We start from the raw sequence: 26,703 nt of genomic DNA on the forward strand, positions 1-26,703 counted from the left end.
CACGAAAAATAGTTAGGTGGGAAGAATCTAGTAAAGGAAGCTCGACCTTCATGCTAATTCGGAATATAAAGGAATAGTACGAGCGAAAACACTGCGTGGCTTCAAGGAATATCTACATAAGCGTGGGATACTGTAGGATCCTTTCTGCCCACACTGTCCCTCCGAAGTGGAAAACGCAGAACACGTCATGTTTCGTTGCCCTCGTTTACGCGGCGAAAGGCTCTCTGTACACAGAGTTTTGGAGAGGAGCCTTCCATTAGGAATTTAGTTCCCCGAATGTGCAGATTATGACTAATGAAACTAGGACCAGTTCCACCAATTTGTAGGAAAAATTAAAAGGAGCATGACATAAACTGGAAGAGAAGCTCGGCCTATCTTCGGAGGTTATAGCACCCTACATTTATTTATTTGATTGTCACGACCGTGGATTTCTAGTCGGGTTACGCAATACGTTCGAGCATTCTTGTTCACTGTGCTAAGTCGTACATATAAATATTGTAAGAAATATTCAATGAAGTGATCTCGATTTAAAAAAGAAAATAAAAAGATGATAAATCAATTTTAGGACTACCTTTATATAAATGGACCAAAAAATAGAAGGCAATTTTTCGTTTAATACAAACGTAGTCTTGTTGAATTTTGACTAAGAAACATTAAAAATAGCTCTTGTAAAAGAATTTTGGGATTTAAAACTATATAGGTGGAGCGCAATTCAATTTACTGCAAACCATGTACTTCGGATTAACTAATTGATTATTTAAAATTTAAACACGCGCTCTACCTTTATAATTTTAAATCCCAAAATTCTTTTACAAGAGCTATTGTTAAAGTTTTTCAGTCAAAATTTAAAAAGACAATGTCTGTATTAAAGGATAAATTGCCTTCTATTTTTTGGTCCATTTATATAAAGGTAGTCCTTAAAATTTTTTTATCACCTTTTTATTTTAAATTTTTTAGTACTGCCTACAAAAAGGCAATTGCAACTTTGATTAGTAATTAAAGTAATTCCTTAAGAGAATTAGTGGAATTTTCGCTGACAACACTGGCGAAAACAACAGAATTCCACCTCGCATCATAACAAGAGAATTCCACCTCGTTTGTCAGCTACTTAATTTGCACAGCTGAAAATCTTGGTGAAATTCGCATATGCCTGAAAGTCTAAAAGAATCGTGGTGAAAGTCGCGTACGCCTAAAAGTATGCAAGGACGTGCATTGAGTTGGGCCTTCAACGAGGTAGAATTCTACAACGCCTGCAACCCTCAGGATGCTAGCCATGAACGTATGGCCTAATTTTATAAATAGTTCGACTTGCGCGTTACGTAGCTCAAATTTTTTGATCAAACATGGGACTGTCATCGAGTTTTAAACTATATTTCAGGTTTCAAGTCTCTAGATATGCAGGAATTTAGTTAAAATCGATTGCAAAATTCCCAATTTAAAATTAGTTTTCGAAATATCTCGATCCGTGCCCCACCTAGCGGAATTTTTTTGATAAAATATTGCATTGTCACCCGGTTCTGGTTTACGGCTCAAGTTTCATATCTCCAGCTCACCGGGAAGTTACTCAAAAATCGATTGGAAGATTCCCCTCGTTTTTCAAGGATTTGTAGTTATCTCACTTAGCGCGCCACCTAGCGGAATTTTGTTTTCTGCATATTGTATTGTCACCAAGCTTCGAACTGCGTGCCAAGCTTCAAGTCTCTAGGTCACCGGAAAGTTGGTTAAAAATGGATTGAAATATCCCCAAATCAGAACTAATTTTCTTAACATCTCGATCCATGCGCCACCTAACGGATTTTTTTTTTGATCAAATATTGCATTGTCACCGGGTTCTGACTCACGGCCCAAGTAATCTCTAGCTCACCGGGAAGTTATTTAAAAATCGATCGCAAAATTCCCTGCGTTTTTTAAGGGATTTTCAGCGATTTTCGTTTATTTCAATTCGTCTGCCACCTGGCGGAATTTTGTTTTCCACGAATTTTAGTGCCATCGACTCGCAAACTATGTGCTAAGTTCCAAGTCTCTGGATCACCGAGAAATTAGTTAAAAGTCGATAGCAAAATTTCCATTTTAAAACTAATTTTCCGTATATCTCGATCCGTGCGCCACCTAGTGGATTTTTTTTCCCAGATCTGAACTATGCTCTAAGTATCAAGTGTCTAGCTCAACGGGAAGTTACCGAAAAAGACTTTTCCGTAGGTCAAAAATTCGTATGGAATTGAGGGGACAAACATGAAAGCGACTTAATATAAAGGTATAAAAAAAATAAATATTTACCCAAATAAATTAAAAGTTGTATACCAAAATAAGAAAGGCACTTTACAGTTGCTGGTGTAAACGATGAATAGTGTATCGGATGAAGTTAACTGAGTTTGCAGGGCAATAGTGTTTTATCGATTAGTAGCGGTTGGTGGCGGCGATGACGAATCAGTGGATCGATTCCCAAGCAAACGGTGATTGTTCGAATCGATACCCGACAAATCGGTGGATTTTGGTGAGTGGGATTGGTGAATCGGTGATGACGAATAAGTAAATCAATTTGCAAGCAACCGGTGACTATTAAAATCCTTTTCTGGCAAGTCGCGGCTGAAGAATCGGTGGATTTCGGTTGATAGGATAGGTGAATTGGCGATGCGCAGATGACGAATCTGTTGATAAATTTTCAAGTGAGGTAAAGTTTAATGTGCATACTAGACCATCAAAATGGACATAGTAATATGACTTCATGAATATTGGACGAACAGACCACCCTGGTCTCTACCTCCGCTTCGATGAGTATCTTAGATATAGTTGGAAGGTTGGCACAAAGGCGTTGAAATGGCAGACGAGGCGATACGCGTGTACACTGATGGTTCCAAAGGAAATAAACATGTCTTACATGCTGTCAGATCTCTGTAGTGTTTTCCAGACAAAGTGGTAGCAGTGACTAAGGCAATAGAAACACTGGAGGGAAATCGCTTAAACTGAAGCGGCGTAAATTTTTACATTGACAGCCCAGCAGCAATTAAAATAATGTTTGCCATAGCACCACATTTTAAGGCATGTGAGAGTGTAAGCAATCCCTGTCAAAGAATCGGAATAAGGAGAAAATATACATTTATATTGGGTCCCTGATCATATGGGAATAGATGGAAATAAAAAAACAGATGAGCTAGCTAAACAGGACGCATCCCTCGAAGCTTTTACTGTAGACGTCACGATCACATTTGACAAGATATAAAGCAGAAGAGGCTGCAAAGCGCGAGGCCGCAAAGTGTCGAAGATCATGGGCAGGTCTTGCTAGGGAATTCTGACTGGACACTGCCTTCTGTCACACACGCTTTTAAAAACGGCCTTGTCAGTGATAGCAGATGTAGAAAATACGGGTTGGAAGAGAACACGATCTATAAGCAGCAAATAGCATAGATCGTATGAAGCTTCTAGCATTCGTCGAGAGGACGGAGTTATTTTATAGGATTGGTCATTGGGAAAATTTCTGGTAACACTGTGGGCTCTTTTAGTGTATGTGAATCGGCTCTAACGTTTCTGTAACTGAATCAATATTCCGTAACATCTCTAGAATGAATACATACATTCGTTATATATCGTAGATGCTTATAAACAATTTATAATTTTCAAGCAATACGATAATATATTGACATAAAACAAAGAAAGGAGAATTAAAATATTTGTTTACCAGACCTATCTAAAGACGAATTATTAGCTATAACCTTTGAAATTATACTATGCTTAATTTTTAGCAATAACATTTATACCAGTTATAAAAATGCATATACAAATTTTCTTCAAAAGACTTTTTCAAGTAAGAGTAATAAACGATACATCCATCCATAAATTAATATGCTTAAATTATTACCTCAAAGGATGGTGAATTTATTTGTTCGTAATAATTTTTTAAATCTGAGCTTATGGTTGTGTATTGGAGTAATATACTCGTCAATCATACCGGAGGTCGAAACTTAATACCCTGGGGCGCAAGAATCATCAAACAAGAAAAACAAATCTATTACTGGATGATCTAAAGATATTGCAAGAGCAGGGCTTTGCGGAGCGAACAGCCTTCAGTGACTATAAATAAATAAGCGGACTGTCCATTCTCGCCATAAAAGAAAACTTTGATTTATATGGCTTTTTGCTTTGAAAATTCAATCACAGTGAAGATGTAGTTATAATACTAAAACGTATTAATGGTAAGGTTAGATACAGCTAAGCCGGCAGGAAAACTTGGAGCCCTTACTCCTTTAAATATATTCAAGAGCCTACTCTAGCACAAAATGTCCCGCTTTTCAACGGGCCTAAGCGCCGCTATTTAGGCATTCCATACGTGAGCATCCGCAAGAAATGCTTTACACTTTTTATTTCCCTTTTATATCTTAAGCTTTGACAATAAACATCCGTTGGTGTTCGCGAGCAGACACAATAACATGAATAAATTAACTCTGCTCGTCATTGAGATTATATCGGTATACGTTTTAAAAATCCTACATTCTATCATTTAATGACTAAGTTGTTATATGTTTGGTTGAGGTCCTTAGCTTGTTGTCTCACGTGCACATTAACACACTCGTCAAATTTCGCCCACATTAGAATATTTTCGCGCTTGACTGCCATCCTTTCGTTAAAAGTGTTTAACACTTGATGCCTGCTTTGTTATCTTGTCAACACTTTTTGCATATCATAACAAAATTTATATTAGTTCCTATTTTTATACTCAGTTGAGCAGAGCTCACAGAGTATATTAAGTTTGATTGGATAACGGTTGGTTGTACATATATAAAGGAATCGAGATAGATATAGACTTCCATATATCAAAATAATCAGGATCGAAAAAAAATTTGATTGAGCCATGTCCGTCCGTCCGTCCGTCCGTCCGTCCGTCCGTCCGTCCGTTAACACGATAACTTGAGTAAATTTTGAGGTATCTTGATGAAATTTGGTATGTAGGTTCCTGAGCACTCATCTCAGATCGCTATTTAAAATGAACGATATCGGACTATAACCACGCCCACTTTTTCGATATCGAAAATTTCGAAAAACCGAAAAAGTGCGATAATTCATTACAAAAGACCGATAAATCGACGAAACTTGGTAGATGAGTTGAACTTATGACGCAAAATAGAAAATTAGTAAAATTTTGGACAATGGGCGTGGCACCGCCCACTTTTAAAAGAAGGTAATTTAAAACTTTTGCAAGCTGTAATTTGGCAGTCGTTGAAGATATCATGATGAAATTTGGCAGGAGCGTTACTCTTATTACCATATGTACGCTTATTAAAAATTAGCAAAATCGGAGAAGGACCACGCCCACTTTTAAAAAAAAAAATTTTTTTAAAGTAAAATTTTAACAAAAAATTTAATATCTTTACAGTATATAAGTAAATTATGTCAAGATTCAACTCCAGTAATGATATGGTGCAACAAAATACAAAAATAAAAGAAAATTTAAAAATGGGCGTGGCTCCGCCCTTTTTCATTTAATTTGTCTAGGATACTTTTAACGCCATAAGTCGAACAAAAATTAACCAATCCTTTTGAAATTTGGTAGGGGCATAGACTTTATGGCATTAACTGTTTTCTGTGAAAATGGGCGAAATCGGTTGATGTCACGCCCAGTTTTTATACACAGTCGTCCGTCTGTCCTTCCGCATGGCCGTTAACACGATAACTTGAGCAAAAAACGATATATCTTTACTAAACTCAGTTCACGTACTTATCTGAACTCAATTTATCTTGGTATGAAAAATGAACGAAATCCGACTATGACCACGCCCACTTTTTCGATATCGAAAATTACGAAAAATGAAAAAAATGCCATAATTCTATACCAAATACGAAAAAAGGGATGAAATATGTTAAGGTAATTGGATTGTTTTATTGACGCGAAATATAACTTTAGAAAAAACTTTATAAAATGGTTGTGACACCTACCATATTAAGTAGAAGAAAATGAAAAAGTTCTGCAGGGCGAAATAAAAAACCCTTAAAATCTTGGCAGGTATTACATATATAAAGAAATTAGCGGTATCCAACAGATGACGTTCTGGGTCACCCTGGTCCACATTTTGGTCCATATTTGGAAAACGCCTTCACATATACAACTACCACCACTCCCTTTTAAAACTCTCATTAATACCTTTAATTTGATACCCATATCGTACAAACTCATTCTAGAGTCACCCCTGGTCCACCTTTATGGCGATATTTCGAAAAGGCGAAGACCTATAGAATAAAGCCCACTCCCTTTTAAAAATACTCATTAACACCTTTCATTTGATACCCATATCGTACAAACAAAATCTAGAGTCACCCCTGGTCCAGAAAGGCCCACTCCCTCTTAAAATACTAATTAACTCCTTTCGTTTGATACCCATATTGCACAAACGAATTCTAGAGTCACCCCTGGCCCACCTTTATGGCGATATCTCGAAACGGCGTCCACCTATGGAACTAAGGATTACTCCCTTTTAAAATACTCATTAACACCTTTTTTCACCTGGTCCATCTTTATGGCGATATCTCGAAAAGGCGTCCACCTATAGAACTAAGGCTCACTCCCTCTTAAAATACTCATTAATTCCTTTCGTTTGATACCCATATTGCACAAACGAATTCTAGAGTCACCCCTGGTCCACCTTTATCGCGATATCTCGAAAAGGGGTCCACCTATAGAACTAAGCCCCACGCCCTTTTAAAATAATCATTAACACCTTTCATTTGATACCCATATCATACAAACAAATTCTAAAGTCACCCCTGGTCCACCTTTATGGCGATATCTCGAAAAGGCGAACACCTATAAAACGAAGGCCCACTCCCTTTTAAAAATACTCATTAACACCTTTCATTTGATACCCACTCGTACAAACAAAGTCTAGAGTCACCCCTAGTCCACCTTTATTGCGATACCTCGAAAATGCGTCCACCTATAGAACTAAGGCCCACTCCCTTTTAAAATACTCATTAACTCCTTTCGTTTGATGCCCATATTGTGCAAACAAATTCTAGGGTCACCCCTGGTCCACCTTTTTAGCGATATCTCGAAACGGCGTCCACCTATAGAACTAAGGCTCACTCCCTTTTAAAATACTCACTAACACCTTTCGTTTGATGCGCATATTGTGCAAACAAATTCTAGGGTCACCCCTGGTCCACCTTTATTGCGATACCTCGAAAATGCGTCCACCTATAGAACTAAGGCCCACTCCCTTTTAAAATACTCATTAACTCCTTTCGTTTGATACCCATATTGCACAAACGAATTCTAGAGTCACCCCTGGCCCACCTTTATGGCGATATCTCGAAACGGCGTCCACCTATAGAACTAAGGCTCACTCCCTTTTAAAATACTCACTAACACCTTTCGTTTGATGCCCATATTGTGCAAACAAATTCTAGGGTCACCCCTGGTCCACCTTTATGGCGATATCTCGAAACGGCGTCCACCTATAGAACTAAGGCTCACTCCCTTTTAAAATACTCACTAACACCTTTCATTTGATACCCATATCGTACAAACAAAGTCTAGAGTCACCCCTGGTCCACCTTTATTGCGATACCTCGAAAATGCGTCCACCTATAGAACTAAGGCCCACTCCCTTTTAAAATACTCATTAACTCCTTTCGTTTGATACCCATATTGCACAAACGAATTCTAGAGTCACCCCTGGCCCACCTTTATGGCGATATCTCGAAACGGCGTCCACCTAAAGAACTAAGGCTCACTCCCTTTTAAAATACTCACTAACACCTTTCGTTTGATGCCCATATTGTGCAAACAAATTCTAGGGTCACCCCTGGTCCACCTTTATGGCGATATCTCGAAACGGCGTCCACCTATGGAACTAAGGATTACTCCCTTTTAAAATGCTCATTAACACCTTTCATTTGATACCCATATCGTACAAACGCATTCTAGAGTCACCCCTGGTCCATCTTTACGGCGATATCTCGAAAAGGCGTCCATCTATAGAACTTAGGTCCACGCCCTTTTAAAATACTCATTAATACCTTTCATTTGATACCCATATCGTACAAACGCATTCTAGAGTCAACCCTGATCCACCTTTATGGCTATATCCCTAAATGGCGTCCACCTATAGAACTATGGCCCACTCCCTCATAAAATACTCTTTAATGCCTTTCATTTGATACACATGTCATACAAACACATTCCAGGGTTTCCCTCGGTTCATTTTCCTACATGGTTATTTTCCCTTATGTTGTCACCATAACTCTCAACTGAGTATGTAATGTTCGGTTACACCCGAACTTAACCTTCCTTACTTGTTATTTTTGTTTTTCACGAAAAGCGTCCCTAAAGAGAGTCTGTAACGAGTGATACAAATTTCTGGTTCTGAACTAGATTTGAAGTACTAAATTGGTTCTAGTGCGATAGTAACTAGATTTCATCGTGCTTCAAAATCTACGGTTTGGTTTTACTTATTTCATATTTAACACTGCGTACCCGTAGACGTTGTTCTGCCCTATATTTGGAAAGTGGACTTCCTTCCTGACTGCTAAGCGACAAACGTTAAATACACCTCTGAAATTGCTACGCATAAAATTAGTACTACTAAATTTCAACACGCATTATACTCAGATGTAACTGAAATATGTGTCTATCTTTCACCCTATGCACTAATTCTATGTATTCTATGCGCGTCCACTATTTATCACAACTGATTCAGCTATATGTTATATACAGAAATACAACAGAGGGTTGTGTCTTCGCTTTTCGGTACACCCTGTGCTGTAGCTAGTTGTTTAACCACAGCCGATAGATGGGTTTCCTAAGCATTATCTAAGTGAGGATAGGCGATTTTTTTTTTTTCACGCGCAAACGAAACGTATACGCGTGTAAAAAAAACACGCCTAATATAGAATCTGTATGGGATAGTCGTATGGTGGCCAGCCTTGAGGAAGGCGTCAAACCTAAACTTGTTGGGTAAAGTCCTCAGATCCAGCATGATAAGCATAAGCGGGGCTCTAAGAACAACGCCTAGCAAAGCTCTTCAGGTCATTCTTGACATCCTTCTATTGGATCTAGCTGGTCATCGAGCAGCGGCAACGTCAGCCCTGCGTCTAAAGGATTTGTCGTGTTGGCACAACAAGACCACAGGACACTCAAGTATACTAACAAATACAGTTTTCTTCCTCCTAGCACGGTTCGCTGTGCGACTACAACAGTTGCGGAAACCAACTTTAAGATAAACATCCCCAGCAGGGATGCCTGGACGGAGTCGGATAAGTGCCTTGATATGGGCAGCAGCATTTCCATATACATGGGCGGCTCCAAGCTAAACGGTAGAGTTGCAGGTGGAGTATACTCAAGGGACCTTGACTTCCAGCTCTCATTCAAACTACCCGACAACTGCAGTGTATTCCAGGCAGAAGGTGCAGCCATAATGGAAGCCGCAGCTAGGATAGGGACATACAAGGTCGGCAAAGAAATTTTTATCTTCAGCTACAGCTAAGCTGCCATAAAATCTCTTGGCTCCCACTCGTTCAATTCTGAACTAGCACTAAACTGTCGCCGATCTCTTCAAGAGATGGCTCAACAGAACCGTGTGCACCTCACATGGGTCCCTGGACATAGGGATATCGAGGGAAACTGCATTACAGATGAACTCGCTAGGCAGGGTACAACCAGGCAGGTTCTTCCTGGACAAGAACGCTTAGGTATGCCCCTGTCCACATGCAAGCTAATGCTAAAAGAGCACATCTACCGTCAAGCGGTGGTTCACCTCATTTGCAACTGCCCAGCACTAAGCGGAGCACGGTAGAGCTTTCTGGGAGCTCCATTTCTTGATAATCTGAACCAGGTTGTGGAGCATGACGTCAGGGACTTGGTAGCTTTCATCAGGTCCTCAAAATGGTTCGAAAAGGAAAGGTAATGGTGTTTTTCGTGGTATAACAACGGGCCTAATACTACTGGCCTAAGTGTGCCCTCGGGCAGCCACCCTAACCTAACCTAACTTTAATATAGAATCTACATGCATACCAAATATTGCATACCCTTTCATATTAATAGGGAGATATTACATATTTAAATATTTTTGTTTCACTCGCACTTCGAGTTAGATGAATTTTCGCCCTATCACTCGTGCTTTCACTTCCACGCCGTCTACCTCTTCCACCTGAATACCCTCATATATAGAATTTATATATCTAATATTGTATACCCCCTTAAGATAATTACATAAGTGTGTTTACATTTTTATTTCACTTCCACTCCGCCCTTCATTCCCATTTTCACTCCCACCCTCACTACTATTTTCACTCCTTCTATCTCTCCTACCTAAATAACCTCATATACGGAATAAATATACTAATAACAGTAAATATAGCGTGTTTATATTTTTTGGTTCACTCTCACTGATTCTTTGCTTTACTTTCACTCTTGCTTCTACTTTGAATTTCATTTCTACTCCCTCTACCTATACCACTTAATTTTTTTATAAATTTATTATTGGATTTTCTATTTGTACGGAGATAAACGAATTTAAATATTTCCTAATAGGGGATGGCACCACTCACTTTTTTCAAAATTTGATATAGCCCGAAAAGAAGGATCAGATATCTGGGCTCACGGTTCTTCGACAGCCTGGCAGAGGTTGGGAAGGCGGACGTCTCTTCTTGCATCCAGCGTCTCTTCATCAGCCAAGCAAGTGGGTCGTAGAGGACCACTAGGAGGTAATGGGGTTACACGAATGTGCGACGCCACCCTGCACTTACTGAGGGCACTCACAATGGACAAAAATTTCTCCGAGTGAAAGTGTGGGTAATACCCACGCACACCCTCTTAACCTAACCTAATCTAACCTAAAGTAACGGGTGACCACGTGAACCTACTGTGAACTTTTCAATATTGGTTGAGTACTTTTGGTCACAGCTTCCACACACACACACATTTATGTTTATTAATAATAGGGAAAATACTTGCTCTTTCATTTCTTTGCAAAATATATGTATATTGTAATACCGTGCTTTTGTGCGTTCATCTTCTAGGCTTAAAATAGATAAAAATTTCACAAAAACATACCCATATATGTGGGCGTGGTACCGTTTTCCGAAATTTTATACGGATTAATATATAGGGTACATATACCCAACTATCAATGATTTGAGGCAAATAGACTCGGATTTTGGACAAAATGACATTTATATTGGATGTGGGCGTGGTACCGCCCACTGTTTATATATCCAGAAAGGTACAGGGTGACCACGTGAATATACGCTGAAAATTTTGTGAATATCGGTTTGGTACTTTGGACGCCTATAAAATACAGACACACATACATCCATTTCATAATCTCTCGAAGCGCAAAAATCACGCTTCATAATTTTCTCATCGTGCTTGTCGTGATGCATGGAATCATGAATGGTGTCGAGAGATGATGAGATGGTCTTTGGAGCATTCGAGAGAACCCGTCTCGGAAAGATTTGGAGTACAGTCGGTGAAACGCGGGCTCAGAACGTATTCCTATCGGCACCCATATTTGGAAGCACAGAACAGTTAACATTTTTTTACGCAACGCCCTAAACTGCCTACGGGATTAAGCGCAGATAATGATGGCAACTTCTATGCGAGAATTAAACGCAGTATTATTATTGGGGTACTTTTTTATCAGAACTCGAAATTGCAAAATTTAGCGGAACAAAATTTATAAAAACACCGGAGGCATCGTTCGACATAAATAATCAATACCCGACACTGTGCCCATGTACCCAATACCTGGCAAATTACTTTGAAGAGGTAATCGACTACGGGAAATACCTGGTACTTGAGTATATACTCGTAGTTGTTCGTATCGGAACAATACTAGGTAGGCGCAGCACGCTACCATCACACAAAGGTGATCTGAACTGTTCACAAACAATTGTTAATGCCATCCTAAGAAGACCAATGAAAACTATTTCTCTTTTGTATTTTCATAACATATGCAGTTATTCGATGTTGAAATGACTAATGAAATCAAGTTCTTTTAATAAACAGCTAAGTTAGATTGATTGAGAATCTGCCATTTTTCAGAATATTGTTAACTTGAGATGAAACGACTTAACAAATTTGTTCTCTTTACAAAAACTGGGTTGAATCAACCATAATTTTACTATTTGTTGATTTTACTAGTTTCATTTCTTTCGATATATCATTTCATTAAGTAGTCAACTGACCAACAATTATTTCATTCTCCTTTCTTCTTACAGCGTCGAATATTCGATACCAGATCACAAGCGGTAACATAGGCAATGCTTTCGGCGTACAAAATACGACTGGCACAATTTTTGTTGCCAGTCCACTCGACTATGAAACCAGACCAAGGGTAAGTACTTGCATAAGAACTAAATAAAAGTAACGAGAATATTGTTGTGTTACTTAATTGTGAATTTATTCGTGCGTATTTGTGTTTATTTAAATTTACACAAACTGTTTACAGTAAACAGTTAAATAAATAAGCAAAGGGATTTTAAGGGTTTGCAAGGGCGTTTTTAAGATTATGAATATATTATATCATTACTGGAGTTGAATGTGGACATAATTTACTTATATACAGTAAAGATATAAAAATTTTTGTTAAAATTTGACTTTTAAAAAAAAAATTTTTTTTAAAGTGGGCGCGTTCTTCATCCGATTTTTCTAATTTTTATTTAGCACATATATAGTAATAGGAGTAACGTTCCTGCCAAATTTCATCAAGATATCTTCAACGACTGCCAAATTACAGCTTGCAAAATTTCTAAATTACCTTCTTTTAAAAGTGGGCGGTGCCACGCCCAGTGTCCAACATTTTACTAATTTTCTATTCTGCGTCATAAGGTCAACCCGCCTACCAAGTTTCATCGCTTTATCCATCTTTGGCAATGAATTAACGCATTTTTTCGGTTTTTCGAAATTTTTGATATCGAAAAAATGGGCGTGGTTATAGTCCGATATCGTTCATTTTAAATAGTAATCTGAGATGAGTGCTCATGCGTATTTGTGTTTATTTAAATTTACACAAACTGTTTACAGTAAACAGTTAAATAAATAAGCAAAGGGATTTTAAGGGTTTGCAAGGGCGTTTTTAAGATTATGAATATGTCCTACTCAAGAAAAAATGCGAAAAGTCTACTCAGGTCACTGGCAATTATAGTGCTTGATTATGCGAATATTTTTCTAGATCAGCTTTCAAAAACAATTTAGGCATTATTCTCTGGACCAGAGGAAGGCATTTGCTTGCCTGACCAACGAGCTATGTTTGGCTTTGACATAGTCCACTTTTTACGCGCATAAAGCATGAGCGTCAACAGAAAGACCAAGATAAGGGTGTTAGAGGCATTGGTTCCACATTGTACTTGCAAACATGGTTGGTATCATGTGGGGTTGATTCTGTTTAAGTAAGAGTTTAACCTATTACAATATTCAGATTGAAGTTGAACAAGTATAACGGGCGTTTCCCTGGGGCGGTTTCTCTCCCCAACCGCGAGTTCAGGTTGTTTGCCTTTGATAACGGGGTTCACCAACAATTTTTTCCTGGATGCTCCTTGTCTTCATACGGCTGACTTCTTCAGTGGCGGATTTCTTCATAGTGGAAACAGAGATGACTTCCTTAGTTCCTGATAGACAGTGCCTCGTCAATCAGATGTTTGCTGGGATGTCCAGGTCTCTGGGTATTCAGCATAAATTGTTTGTTCAGCATTTCAATTCTACCTTCATGGGGATTGTTTTTACTTCACAGTGTGGGTGATGTTCTGCAGACATACGAAGACATCCCTTGACAGTTCTGAGTGCTGTATTTTGACAGGCCTGCAGTTTCTTTCAGTGTGCTTCTTTTCCTTTGTCCCAAGTGCTGCTGGAAAGAAGCTTGAGTACGTTTTACGGCTCTGGGCTTTTGGTAAAATTGCGGGTGCATGCTCGTAGATCCTGATTGAACGTCACGCTCAGTTCTTCTGGGTGTAGGACAGTCGGTAGCCTAATTTCATCGACGTGGATGTTCAATATGGTCATCACTTGCTTTTCCCACGTTGCTAATAAGGTCGCCGAGGATCCGGTTAGTGACAGTTCGAGATTTCGCGTGAACAAAATGGATAAACTACAAAGATAGTCGTTAATTTTATAGCATAGCTTATCATTGGTACGCCAGGACCTGTCGTTATCGTGTGTTCATCGGCGGTACATTCTTCTGGTGGAGAAGGGGTCTTCGATATGTAGAGGTTAAACAAAAGTGAGGATACCACACCACAACCCTTATGACAACCCTTGTTTAATTTTGATGTTACGTTCTTGAACTGCACTTATACCTGCCGACCACACAGATAATTTGCAGTCCACCTTTTTAGACTGGACGGAAAGGTGAATCCTTTGAAGTCTTGCAGTAGCGTGCCGTGATTGACTATGCCAAAAGCTTTCGATAAGTCAAGCATACTGTTTATTTGTGCGTTGGTGGCACTTTTGTGCGGTGGTGATGCTGTGTAGTTTATGGAAACTATGCTGATGATTGGAGAGTTTCAGTTTTTCGCTGAACACAGGGGGCAGGATGACTTCAAGATGACTTCCTATGTTAGCTAGTTTCTCAGGCTTTAGTAGCAGTACCACCCTCGCCATTTTCATATTTTTCAGGGATAATGAAAGTGGACAGAGACTATATTGTGACGAATATTAGCAACACTAAGGGATACTATCATCTCTAAGCCAATACTAAGCAGTGGCTTGTATGCACATCAACAAATCAATCATTATGTCTATACATATGTCCATACAAGCAGCGGAGAGCAACGCAGAAACACAAGCAATTATATGAGATACTCCCAAAAGTAGGCAATCATCTGTGGAAGTATCACTCACGTATACACGCGCATATGAGAAGCTATAACGTGCATCTGTAGTTATAGCTGGTAATTTTATAACTGGTAAACAAGTAGCAAATTCTAGAAATAGAAACGCCTAGAAATATGTCAACGAGGAAACCAAAGAGCATAAAAGTAGCATCAGCTGGTGCATGAGGAATCAGTTTGATTTAAGCACCCTATCTGTTGAGAAGTAGAAGTGTTATTGTAATGTACCTTAATAAAGGCCATTTTGCATTATTGAATAGTGGAGTTATTTATTCAACAGTTTAGTGATTCGAACGTTAGTAGAAGGTTGAAAATAAGCTGAATTGCACTAAATTCGTTAGAGTATTTTAATCGCTCATAGCCAGAGCTTATTAGCAGGCCTTTCACTTTAGCAAGTTCAAAGGCTTCTTGAACCTGTTTGGAGGTGATGTAACAGGAGACACTCTGTGTTTATGATTATAAGCACATCTGTTGGCCTGCTGTTTAGATCCGGTAGCTCTTTACTGCCGAAGGTGATAGATATTTTGTCGTTGTGCTTTTTCAGGTCTAAGAGAAGCTTTACTGTTTACAAAAGTTTAACTACACCGGCGGAGCTGTTACAGTTCTTTAGATGTTCCTCCCTTTTCTCCTGCTTGTTTTTTTTCATCTATCTGATGCGCAGTTGTAAAAGGTCACCCTATCTTGCTAAATTTGCCGCCTCCATTGAAAAGTGTTGTCGGATCCCCGGATTTCTTCCAGCTGCTATGAAACGAGCATACGCAAATTCAATAACCTTGCGGAAAGCACGTTCTCCTTTAATAAAATAACATTTAAAGCACGTTTAAAAATGTTGAGTCAATCACCCTAGTATGGGCATGATTAAATTGTCTTATTAAGCACTAGCAGACCCGGCAGACGTTGTTCTGCTCTAAATTTGATCTAAGCATCTGCATACATTTTAATAAGCTTTTTCTGTCTAACTCTGCCCTCCGCTCCACTTCACTTTTTCTTAATCCTTTTATTCACTTCTCCCTCCATGTTTTGCGCTTCATCTATCTCTATCTTCGTCTCACTCTATCTCTTTCTCAGTCTCCTTCTCCTTCCCTCTTTTCTCTTCTCTCAAATTCTTCTCATTCTTCTTCGTCCCTTATTGCCAGTCCCAGAGGGTGGTATGTATTTTGTTCTAGTCCTATTCCGAGTCCCAGTCCCACTCCGAGCCTCAGTTCCAGACCTAGTCTTAATACCAGTCCCAGTCCGACTCTGGTCTACTTCCCGGAAAAAAAGGATCGTAAATACTAATACGGGCTAATTTATATACCACATTTCAGGCAATATATCGAATAGGACGTATGTGAATAGGTATGTGGGTATTATTATTTCATGTCTTTATTTCGGCTTCAGTTTTGCAGGTTGATGCGACTAAATCGAATATCACAGTGAAAATTACTTTAAAGTTCTCACCAACAGCTTTTATTTGATATCCATATTACACACACATTCTAGGGGAATCCGGGTCCACGTTTTGGCCTAGAGCCCTAGTCACCCAACGGTATAAAAATTACTTTGTACTGCACACACCAACAGCTTCAATTTGATCATTATAATGTAAAAACACATCCCAGTGCTACCCTTATCCACGTTTTGGCCTATATCTCGAGTTGCTAGTCACAAATAAGTATGAAAATTACCCTGCACTAAAGCACCCATAAACAGCTTCCATATGATACCCATATTGTACAAACACATCCCAGGATTACCCAGGTCCACGTTTTGATCTCAAGACCCTACCCAGAACGGGATAAGAGGTATCCTATGTCCGTCTCCTATTTCTAAGCTACCTCTCAAACAATTTTCAACCAAATCGGTTCATCCGTTCTTGAGTTATAAATAGTGTAACTAAAACCACATTCTTTTATATACATATATAGATTTTACTCGAGTTCTTAATCTCCTCTTTGAGAAAAATAGTTTGTTATTAAGCAAGTCATCAAATTCGGACATATGTATAATGGAATTTTTAACCTAAAAATATGTGGTTTTTATAAACTAATTTCCGAACTAAAACCAGATATCCTGCCTTTAATTTTGGGAAAAGGTTAAATTTTTCGATAAATATGAGAATTTTTCAATTCAAAATTAGCTCGTATCCATATTCCCCAACAGTATTTATGGCCGTTATGCATGAGCGCTCTGACACGCATGAGGGACAACAATATTTTTAATGATGTTGACGCTGTACAAGTCATACACTCATATCCTTGGCGAATCAGGCCACAACCCACTAAGAAATCATGCGTAAATAGTTGTAAATAAGGCAACGAACTTGTTTTGCCATCACTACAGCAACAACTTTCACTTTGTCCCTCATCGCAGTGTAAACATATTCTTAGTTGACTGCACAATCTGGCTATGCACTCGTCTGTGTGTATGAGGCAAAGAAACAAATATATACATTAGGCTGGTTTTACCTCATAGGGTAAAAAAAGTTGAAGCTTGTTTAGATACCTCATTTAAGTTTTAATTTTTGGTTTAGGATCCATTTTGATAATTTTTCTCAATAGACATTTAAGGCATAAAACTGAAATTTTTTATCTTTAAGATATACACATTAGAGTTGTTGTATCTCATAGGTTAAAACAAAAAAATATCAGATTTTTTTTTGGCACCCCGCTAAAATGTTTCATTTTTTTAGATTTTAAGATTGGCAAATTTTGAGCACAATTAGAAGATGTTAACCCGTGCCACTGGGGCCACTGTAAAGCCTGGTTTAACGCCCCCAGAGCCTGTTTAGCACCAAAACAAGACATAGACCTCATTGAAAATCTATTTAAATACGAAAGCAAAGAAATATCAGAAAAAGGAATTAACAAAATGATAAATTACCTGTGGTGTCTTAGTCCTGAACCTATTGTCCTGGCATTGTTTGACCCGACAGTGCAAAACAGCGTAAAGAGCCAAATGGCGACAAAAATCTTAACAAATAAAGCAGAAGAAAATGAGAAGTGCTCCAGAAAGATAGTATCGCCTTTAATTTGATGTATGACACGGGCAAATAGCTTTAGCCGTTCCAGAGATATGGTTCGCCGAAGTCGCCAAACTGCCAAAAAATCGAGATTTTCAAAATTATGAGTACCCAGTGGCACGGTTTAACATCTTCCAATTGTGTTCAAACTTTAGCAATATTAAAATCTAGGAGAATGAAACATTTTAAGGGGGTCCCCCCAAAAAAAATCCGACATCGATTTTTTAAAACCACCCTAATATACATACCTACATACATACAAGTTTGAAGTGGAAAGATTTGAATCTGAAATTATGTATAAATTTGTATCGCTCTAAGAAATGTGTCAAAACTCTGATACTTATTTATTGTAAATTTATACCCAAATTTTAAGTCTACAAGGAATATCTCGAAACCTACGTAGATGGGGATTTCTCCCATGCGCGTCTGCCAAGGGCTCCCGGATGTAGGAAAACGTTAATAATATTCTGGGCAGTATCGGCACGGAATTGTCATAGTGCACCTGTAATTTTGTAACACTTTGTGAGAGTGAATCTGTTAATGCTTCCCAGCTCAGTTCTGAGGTGTTCGTATCAAACTGGGTATTTTGAGCATTATATATTTTCAAGTTTTAATAAAAACAAGTAAGGAAGGCTAAGTTCGGGTGTAACCAAACATTACATCTCAGCTGAGAGCTTTGGAGACAAAATAAGGGAAAATCACCATGTAGGAAAATGAACCTAGGGTAACCCTGGAATGTGTCTATATAACATTGGTATCAAATAGAAGGTATTAAAGAGTATTTTAAAGGGGAGAAGGCCTTAGTTCTATAGGTGAACGCCTTTTCGAGATAACGCCATAAAGGTGGACCATGGGGTGACTCTATAATGTGTTTGTACGATATGGGTATCAAATTAAAGGTATTAATGAGGGAGTGGCCTTAGTTGTATATGTGAAGGCGTTTTCGAGATATCGACCAAAATGTGGACCAGGGTGACCCAGAATATCATCTGTCGGGTACCGCTAATTTATTTATATAAGCTATACCACGAACAGTATTCCTGCCAAGAGTCCAAGGGCTTTTGATTTCGCCTTGCAGAACTTTTAATTTTCTTCTACTTAATATGGTAGGTGTCATACCTATTTTACAAAGTTTTTTTTAAGTTATTTTTTGTGCCACAAACGAATCAAATTACCATGTTTCATCCCTTTTTCGTATTTGGTATAGAATTATGGCATTTTTTTCATTTTTCGGAATTTTCGATTTCGAAAAGTGGGCGCGATTATAGTCGGATTTCGACCATTTTTTGTACCAAGATAAAGTGAGTTCATATAAGTACGTGGACTAAGTTTAGTAAAGATATATCGGTTATTGCTCAAGTTATCGTGTTAACGACCGAAGGGAAGGACAGACGGTCGGCTGTGTATAAAAACTGGGCATGGCTTCAACCGATTTCGCCCATTTTCACAGAAAACACTTACCGTCATAGAATCTATGCCAGTACCAAATTTCAGAAGGATTGGTAATTTTTTGTTCGACTTATGGCATTAAAAGTATGCTAGACAAACTAAATGAAAAAGGGCGGAGCCACGCCCATTTTGAAATTTTCTTTTATTTTTATACTCAGTTGAGCAGAGCTCACAGAGTATATTAAATTTGATTGGATAACGGTAAAGGAATCGAGATAGATATAGGCTTCCATTTATCAAAATAATCAGGATCGAAAAAAAATTTGATTGAGCCATGTCCGTCCGTCCGTCCGTCCGTTAACACGATAACTTGAGTAAATTGTGAGGTATCTTGATGAAATTTGGTGTGTAGGTTCCTGAGCACTCATCTCAGATCGCTATTTAAAATGAACGATATCGGACTATAACCACGCCCACTTTTTCGATATCGAAAATTTCGAAAAACCGAAAAAGTGTGATAATTCATTACAAAAGACAGATAAAGCGACGAAACTTGGTAGATGAGGTGAACTTATGACGCAGAATAGATAACTAGTAAAATTTTGGACAATGGGCGTTGCACCGCCCACTTTTAAAAGAAGGTAATTTAAAATTTTGCAAGCTGTAATTTGACAGTCGTTGAAGATATCATGATGAAATTTGGCAGGAACGTTACTCCTATTACTATATGTACGCTTAATAAAAATTAGCAAAATCGGAGAAGGGCCACGCCCACTTAAAAAAAAAATTTAAAAAAAAAAACCAGCAAGTGCGCTGAAAAGTGTGCAACTTTTAAAAAGTATAGTAGTTAGGTCGTTATGCACGGCCTTTTCCGACAATGTGGATGGCCATGCAGCCATCCTTAAGAATCTGGATTCACCTTCTTCGGGCTATTGGGCTCCGACTGTCTTTTCCGACTTGAAGTACGATGTTGTTAGCCCGGATAAAGATTTTTGGTTGAAAGAGCCGCCAGACCTGTACTATAGCAGTTTATTGATGGGTCCAAACTGGATAACAAGGTGGGTAGCGGTGTCTTTGCACCTCAATTAGGAGAGAATCTATCCTTAAGCCTACCCGAGCATTGCAGTGTCTTTCAAGTGGAGGTGGCTGCTATTAACTAGGACGTTGATCACCTTAGAAAAGCTGTTCATGGCTATAACTAAAATTTGTAGTTACTCTGACAGCCAGGCTCCACTAGAAGCTCTTGAATCGGTCGCATGTAAGTCCAGACCTTAGAGAAGTGCCGCAAATCTCTTAACGAGATCGCTGAGGAAATTTTTCTTAGTCTGATATGGGTGCCTGGAAACTCGTATATACCGGGCAATGAGGTGGCTGACGAACTTGCAAGAGGGGGTAGATCCGTTACGTTTCGTAGCTAGCTGTAAGCTCATTTAGAAAGGGATTTTCCTTAGGGAAGCGGGTGTGAGATGGAACAATATTGAATCCTGCTCCATACTAAGCTCGTATTGCCTGAATCGGTCGCGAGAAGCACGAATTCTGTTTCTTCTTGGAAGGGGGACACATCTCTGGTGGTTCGACTTATGACCGGCCACATAGCAATCGGGAGGCATGCACAACGGCTGGGTGCTCCCTATAGTGAAAAATTATCTGCCGTGCAGATGGCGTTCGGAGCTGGCTTAAAAACATATAGGTCCCGTCCCTTCGATTTGTAGGAAAAATTGATAGAAGCACGACGCAAATTGAAGTCTCTCCGGAGATATATCACACCTAGCATTTTAATTAGAAAGTAACAAATGCCACTTTTTTCATAAACATCCTAATCTATACTAAGTACCAGTCCTTATTTTCATGTTAAATTATTACAACAGCATTGAAAATGGCACACCACGGAAAGAGAATACACAAAATTCTGGAAGGCAGCACGCTATACCGCAAACGTACGTACAAACGTCGTAACATGAGTAAAACCGCTGGAGACGTTGGCGAACGTACATAACTACATACGCATGTATGTAAAATATTGCCTGCTTTGCAGAATGCGTTAAAATTCAATTCACAACTCAGATGCCAAAAAAATTAAAATTTTTTCTTCAAAATGCCATAGAATAGTGACAATGAACGTCGTGCAGAAATGATGTCTTAGCACGCAACAAATTTCATAAAAAATATATTCTGTAGGTTTGTTGTTAAAAAAAAAAAACAAGTAAGGAAGGTTAAGTTCGGGTGTAACCGAACATTACATACTCAGTTGAGAGCTATGGTGACAACATAAGGGAAAATAACCATGTAGGAAAATGAACCGAGGGAAACCCTGGAATGTGTTTGTATAACATGTGTATCAAATGAAAGGCATTAAAGAGTATTTTATGAGGGAGTGGGCCATAGTTCTATAGGTGGACGCCATTTAGGGATATCGCCATAAAGGTGGATCAGGGTTGACTCTAGAATTTGTTTGTCGATATTGGTATGAAATGAAAGGTATTAATGAGTATTTTAAAAGGGAGTAATCGTTAGTTCCATAGGTGGACGCCGTTTCGAGATATCTCCATAAAGGTGGACCAGGGGTGACCCTAGAATTTTTTTGTACAATATGGGTATCAAAAAAAAAGGTGCTAATGAGTATTTTAAAAGGGAGTGATCCTTAGTTCCATAGGTGGACGCCGCTTCGAGATATCGCCATAAAGGTGGACCAGGGGTGACTCTAGAATACGTTTGTACAATATGGGTATCTAACGAAAGGTGTTAATGAGTATTTTAAGAGGGAGTGGGCCTTAGTTCTATAGGTGGTCGCCTTTTCGAGATATCGCCATAAAGGAGGACCAGAGGTGACTCTAGAATACGTTTGTACAATATGGGTATCAAACGAACGGTGTTAATGAGTATTTTAAAAGGGAGTGGGCCTTAGTTCTATAGGTGGACGCCTTTTCGAGGTATCGCAATAAAGGTGGACCAGGGGTGACTCTAGACTTTATTTGTACGATATGGGTATCAAATGAAGGGTGTTAATGAGTATTTTTAAAAGGGAGTGGGCCTTCGTTCTATAGGTGGTCGCCTTTTCGAGATATCACCATAAAGGTGGACCAGGGGTTACAATAGAATGAGTTTGTACGATATGGGTATCAAATTAAAGGTACTAATGAGAGTTTTAAAAGGGAGTGGTGGTAGTTGTATATGTGAAGGCGTTTTCTAGATATCGACCAAAATGTGGACCAGGGTGACCCAGAACATCATCTGTTGGATACCGCTAACTTATTTATGTGTGTAATACCTGCCAAGATTTCAAGGGTTTTTTATTTCGCCCCGCAGAACTTTTTCATTTTCTTCTACTTAGTGTGGTAGGTGTCACACCCATTTTGCAAAGTTTTTTCTAAAGTTATATTTCGCGTCAATAAACCAATCCAATTACCATGTTTCATCCCTTTTTTCGTATTTGGTATAGAATTATGGCATTTTTTTTAATTTTTCGTAATTTTCTATATCGAAAAAGTGGGCGTGGTCATAGTCGGATTTCGTTCATTCTTTATACCAAGATAAAGTGCGTTCAGATAAGTACGAGAACTAAGTTCAGTAAAGATATGTCAATTTTTGCTCTAGTTATCGTGTTAACGGCCATGCGGAAGGACAGACGGACGACTGTGTATAAAAACTGGGTGTGGCGTCAACCTATTTCGCCCATTTTCATAGAAAACAATTATCGTCATAAAATCTATGCCCCTACCAAATTTCAAAAGGATTGGTAAATTTTTGTTCGACTTATGGCATTAAATGCATCCTAGACAAATTAAATGTAAAATGGCGGAGCCACGCCCATTTTGAAATTTTCTTTTATTTTTGTATTTGGTTGCACCATATCATTACTGGGGTCGAATGTTGACATAATTTACTTATATACTGTAAAGATATTAAATTTTTTGTTAAAATTTTACTTTAAAAAAATTTTTTTTAAAAGTGGGCGTGGTCCTTCTCCGATTTTGCAAATTTGTATTAAACGTACATATAGTAATAGTAGTAACGTTCCTGTCAAATTTCATCATGATATCTTCAACGACTGCCAAATTACAGCTTGCAAAATTTTAAATTACCTTCTTTTAAAAGTGGGCGGTGCCACGCCCGTTGTCCAAAATTTAAATAATTTTCTATTCTGCGTCATAATTTCAACTCACCTACCAAATTTCATCGCTTTATCTGTCTTTGGTAATGAATAATTGCACTTTTTCGGTTTTTCAAAATTTTCGATATCGAAAAAGTGGGCGTGGTTATAGTCCGATATCGTTCATTTTAAATAGCGATCTGAGATGAGTTCTCTGGAACCTACATACCAAATTTCATCAAGATACCTCAAAATTTACTCAAGTTATCGTGTTAACGGGCGGACGGACGGACGGACGGACATGGCTCAATCAAATTTTTTTTCGATCCTGATGATTTTGATATATGGAAGTCTATATCTATCTCGATTCCTTTATACCTGTACAACCAACCGTTATCCAATCAAACTTAATATACTCTGTGAGCTCTGCTCAACTGAGTATAATAAATAAATATCAACCATATAAGGAAAATCTGTAGATCAGAACGGCTTTTCTTCAGCTGCGTTTAAAGTTAAATTTAAATCTCGTTCGTAGGCAGACTTGTTTTGAGGTTGGACTCATTACATATTCTTTAGTTGAACCTCAATTTTTCTAGAATCTTCTTTCTTCGCGCTCTTAGAAATTTTGATGAGTTTTTGATATATCGATATATTGATATATTCAAAAATTTGAACAACGCAGTTTGCAAGTATTCCCTGTTTTGCAGGGATGCACCTTAACGTTAAGCTAATCGTTTATCAAAAAATTTCCACCGTTTCCGTTGAAACACTTCAAAATATTATCGATAAAGAAATTATCAAGATAAATTATATCTCGTTTTTAACCGAAACGAAAAGCTTTCGTTAACGTTAAAAACGTTAACAAAAACGTGATACTTTATGTTTGAATTGTGCTGGCAATGCTATAGCCATGGTGAAGCCGTAAGGTGGTAACAGCGAGCGGACATACACATACAAACTCCATGTTATTTGTTTGTGTAGTTCGTTGGTGGTAATGTCAAAAATACTCTGAGAAATGTTCGTACTGTCAAAATGCATGAGAAAAGTTGCCATCAGCTTGGCTAATGCTTTTACCTTTAATGACCCGCCATCAATCAGCTTTGCCAGCATAGTTTGAAATTAATAAGCAACATAAACGATTTGATTTCGTTTTGATATGGCAGAAAACGAAACGAAATCATTTCGTTAATTTGACGTTCTTAACGTTAATAAACGAAACGAAATGACTTTGTTTCGTTTATTAACGTTAATTATCGTAACGAAATGATATCGGTTCGTTGGTTAAGCATGCCTGCTGTTTTGAATCAATCGATGGGTTGAATAAAAAGAGGTATGCGACTCATTCCGCAATCGTGTCTAATTTTTATTAGCGGCCTTTGAGCTGACAATAGCTAGTTATCAAACTAGCAAATTTTACCGATAAGTTCAACCTTTTCATATTATTTGTAACATGTTTCCAAAAAATATCATGCTCGCCCGGCAATACTTTTTTAACATTTCCGTGCCCGCAAATAAAAGCGGAGTAATTGGTGCCGTTTGTCGTATCGCTGTAGTCGTCTCCCTAACGTAATCAGCTGTTTATCAGTACGACGGAAAACCAAAAACCAATTGATTGTCTACGATACGGTTACGACCTTAGCGGCACCAATAATAGATTGCATTGATTCCCATAAGGTTGGTCGAATCAGCTGTTATAAGGCTACCAATACGGTTACCGATAACGCACCAATGTCTGCAGCTTAAAACGGCGAACATTGCTTGTTAGCAAACATACAGGGCATGATCATGCCGATTTAGATATTGAGCAGTGGTCAATTCTTCACACATATTCTTACTCTCCATCGTCAGTCGTTTGCGAGATGGCCATTGTAAAAGTTTACAAGTAGGATATGTAGCATTACGCACATACACAGCCACACTCACCTGATCAAAATGCTTGTTATTGTTCATTTTTTTTTTATGGATGCTATTTGGCACAGTTGTACTTCTTAGGTCCACAAAAAAAGTGTAGTAGCTGCTAACGAAAACTGCGTAAAAATTTAATTGTAAAATTACAAAGAAATACCTTTATTTACTTTCAAACGAGCACTTAATTACATCTCTCTTTAAAATCGATATGTTTGGACAATTTTAGTTATCAAATTGTGATATTTTATTACCGGGGACGATGGCTAAAACACGACCAAAACCTTCAAGGGTGGCATTAATAGACGTGCTTAGGCCACGGTTTCCATAACCCGAACATGTTTTCGCCTTTGGGTTATTGATATCAGGACAAAACGCGTCTTTTCATACCTCTTTTCACATTTTTGGACGGGTTATTGCAGTCGACCACGGTTTCAAACTGTTTTGCGCGGAGAACTTTTGAACGGGTCAAAAACTTAGCACCCGTGTTTGTATTCTTAATGCTGGCATAACTACGCGTCCTCAGATACCCCAATCGAATACTTTGTATAATTTTCTGTAGGACCCATATAGGTATACTTTACATTTTGATACTAAATTCGTTCAAAAAAATTTCGATGACAGCAACCCCTATAATTTTGACACTTCGTAGTGTCAAACTGATTTTCCACGCAGGTTCCACTGGGTTCCACGCTAGTTTGACACTGACCGAAGTGTCAAACGGCAGTGTATTAGAAAGAGAAAGGAATTGTTTCCTTCTCACACATGTCCTACTTGTAAACCTGTACAATGGAGATGGCAACGAATAAACACTTCCAAATCCCTGTTGCTAGACAAATGCTTCAAGATTGGAGTGATTGCTCCGTTGTATCTTGAGGGTACGATTTTTTTTTTTTTCTTAATTGTGGTTGTAATGAACACCACCATTCCCCCTCACAATTCGTATATTATAGCTGTTGATCTTAGTTTATCGTTAGCAGATTTTAATAAAAATATTTTATAACGCTATTTTCAGGTTCTCTAAAGCAAGGTGCTCTAAACTTGCAGTATTACCTTCCTCTTCAATAAAAAAAAAATGAAAAATATTAAGTTTTATGTAAGAGATCGGGGTTTCCTAAAATTATGCTTAATCTGTAGCGCTTTATTTGGCTCAGTTTGATCATGGTATTAATTATCTCTCCTTCTACGGATCTTCACCTTTCGGTAGACATCTGCCCATTGAGGTTTCTGAAATCTACTATTGTCACAGTGATGGACTGCTTCGCTACTTCGTTTGTCTTATTCTAAATGACAACCGGAGTCTCAACGCTAGCTCTCTTTAGTACCACCGAGTATGCTGAAGTCTGATCCTTACCTCCTTTAAGCTTATTAACCTTTTGGTCTCTACGTTTCATCTCACTATTTTCATCCTGTTTCTGCATTGCAGCTTTTGAGATACATAGCTTTACAATACTTAGACTTCCCACTTCGCTGTGCTTTGCGGATGGTGTGATGTGGTTCTTGC

At 38.4% G+C, this 26,703-nt stretch overlaps 1 protein-coding gene across 3 annotated transcripts in view; it reads left to right on the forward strand.

Annotated features, from left to right (window-relative positions):
* Positions 1-26,703, forward strand: part of CadN2 (Cadherin-N2) — a 471,986-nt gene that overhangs the window by 375,171 nt on the left and 70,112 nt on the right. For all 3 annotated transcript variants that reach the window (XM_067767105.1, XM_067767107.1, XM_067767106.1), the window contains exon 3: positions 12,208-12,323. In XM_067767105.1, the coding sequence (XP_067623206.1) occupies positions 12,208-12,323 (116 nt within the window). The remainder of the gene's footprint in view (positions 1-12,207; positions 12,324-26,703) is intronic.

The sequence above is a fragment of the Eurosta solidaginis genome, chromosome 2 (assembly GCF_040869045.1).
Source record: "Eurosta solidaginis isolate ZX-2024a chromosome 2, ASM4086904v1, whole genome shotgun sequence".
Classification (NCBI taxonomy): Eukaryota; Metazoa; Arthropoda; class Insecta; order Diptera; family Tephritidae; genus Eurosta; species Eurosta solidaginis.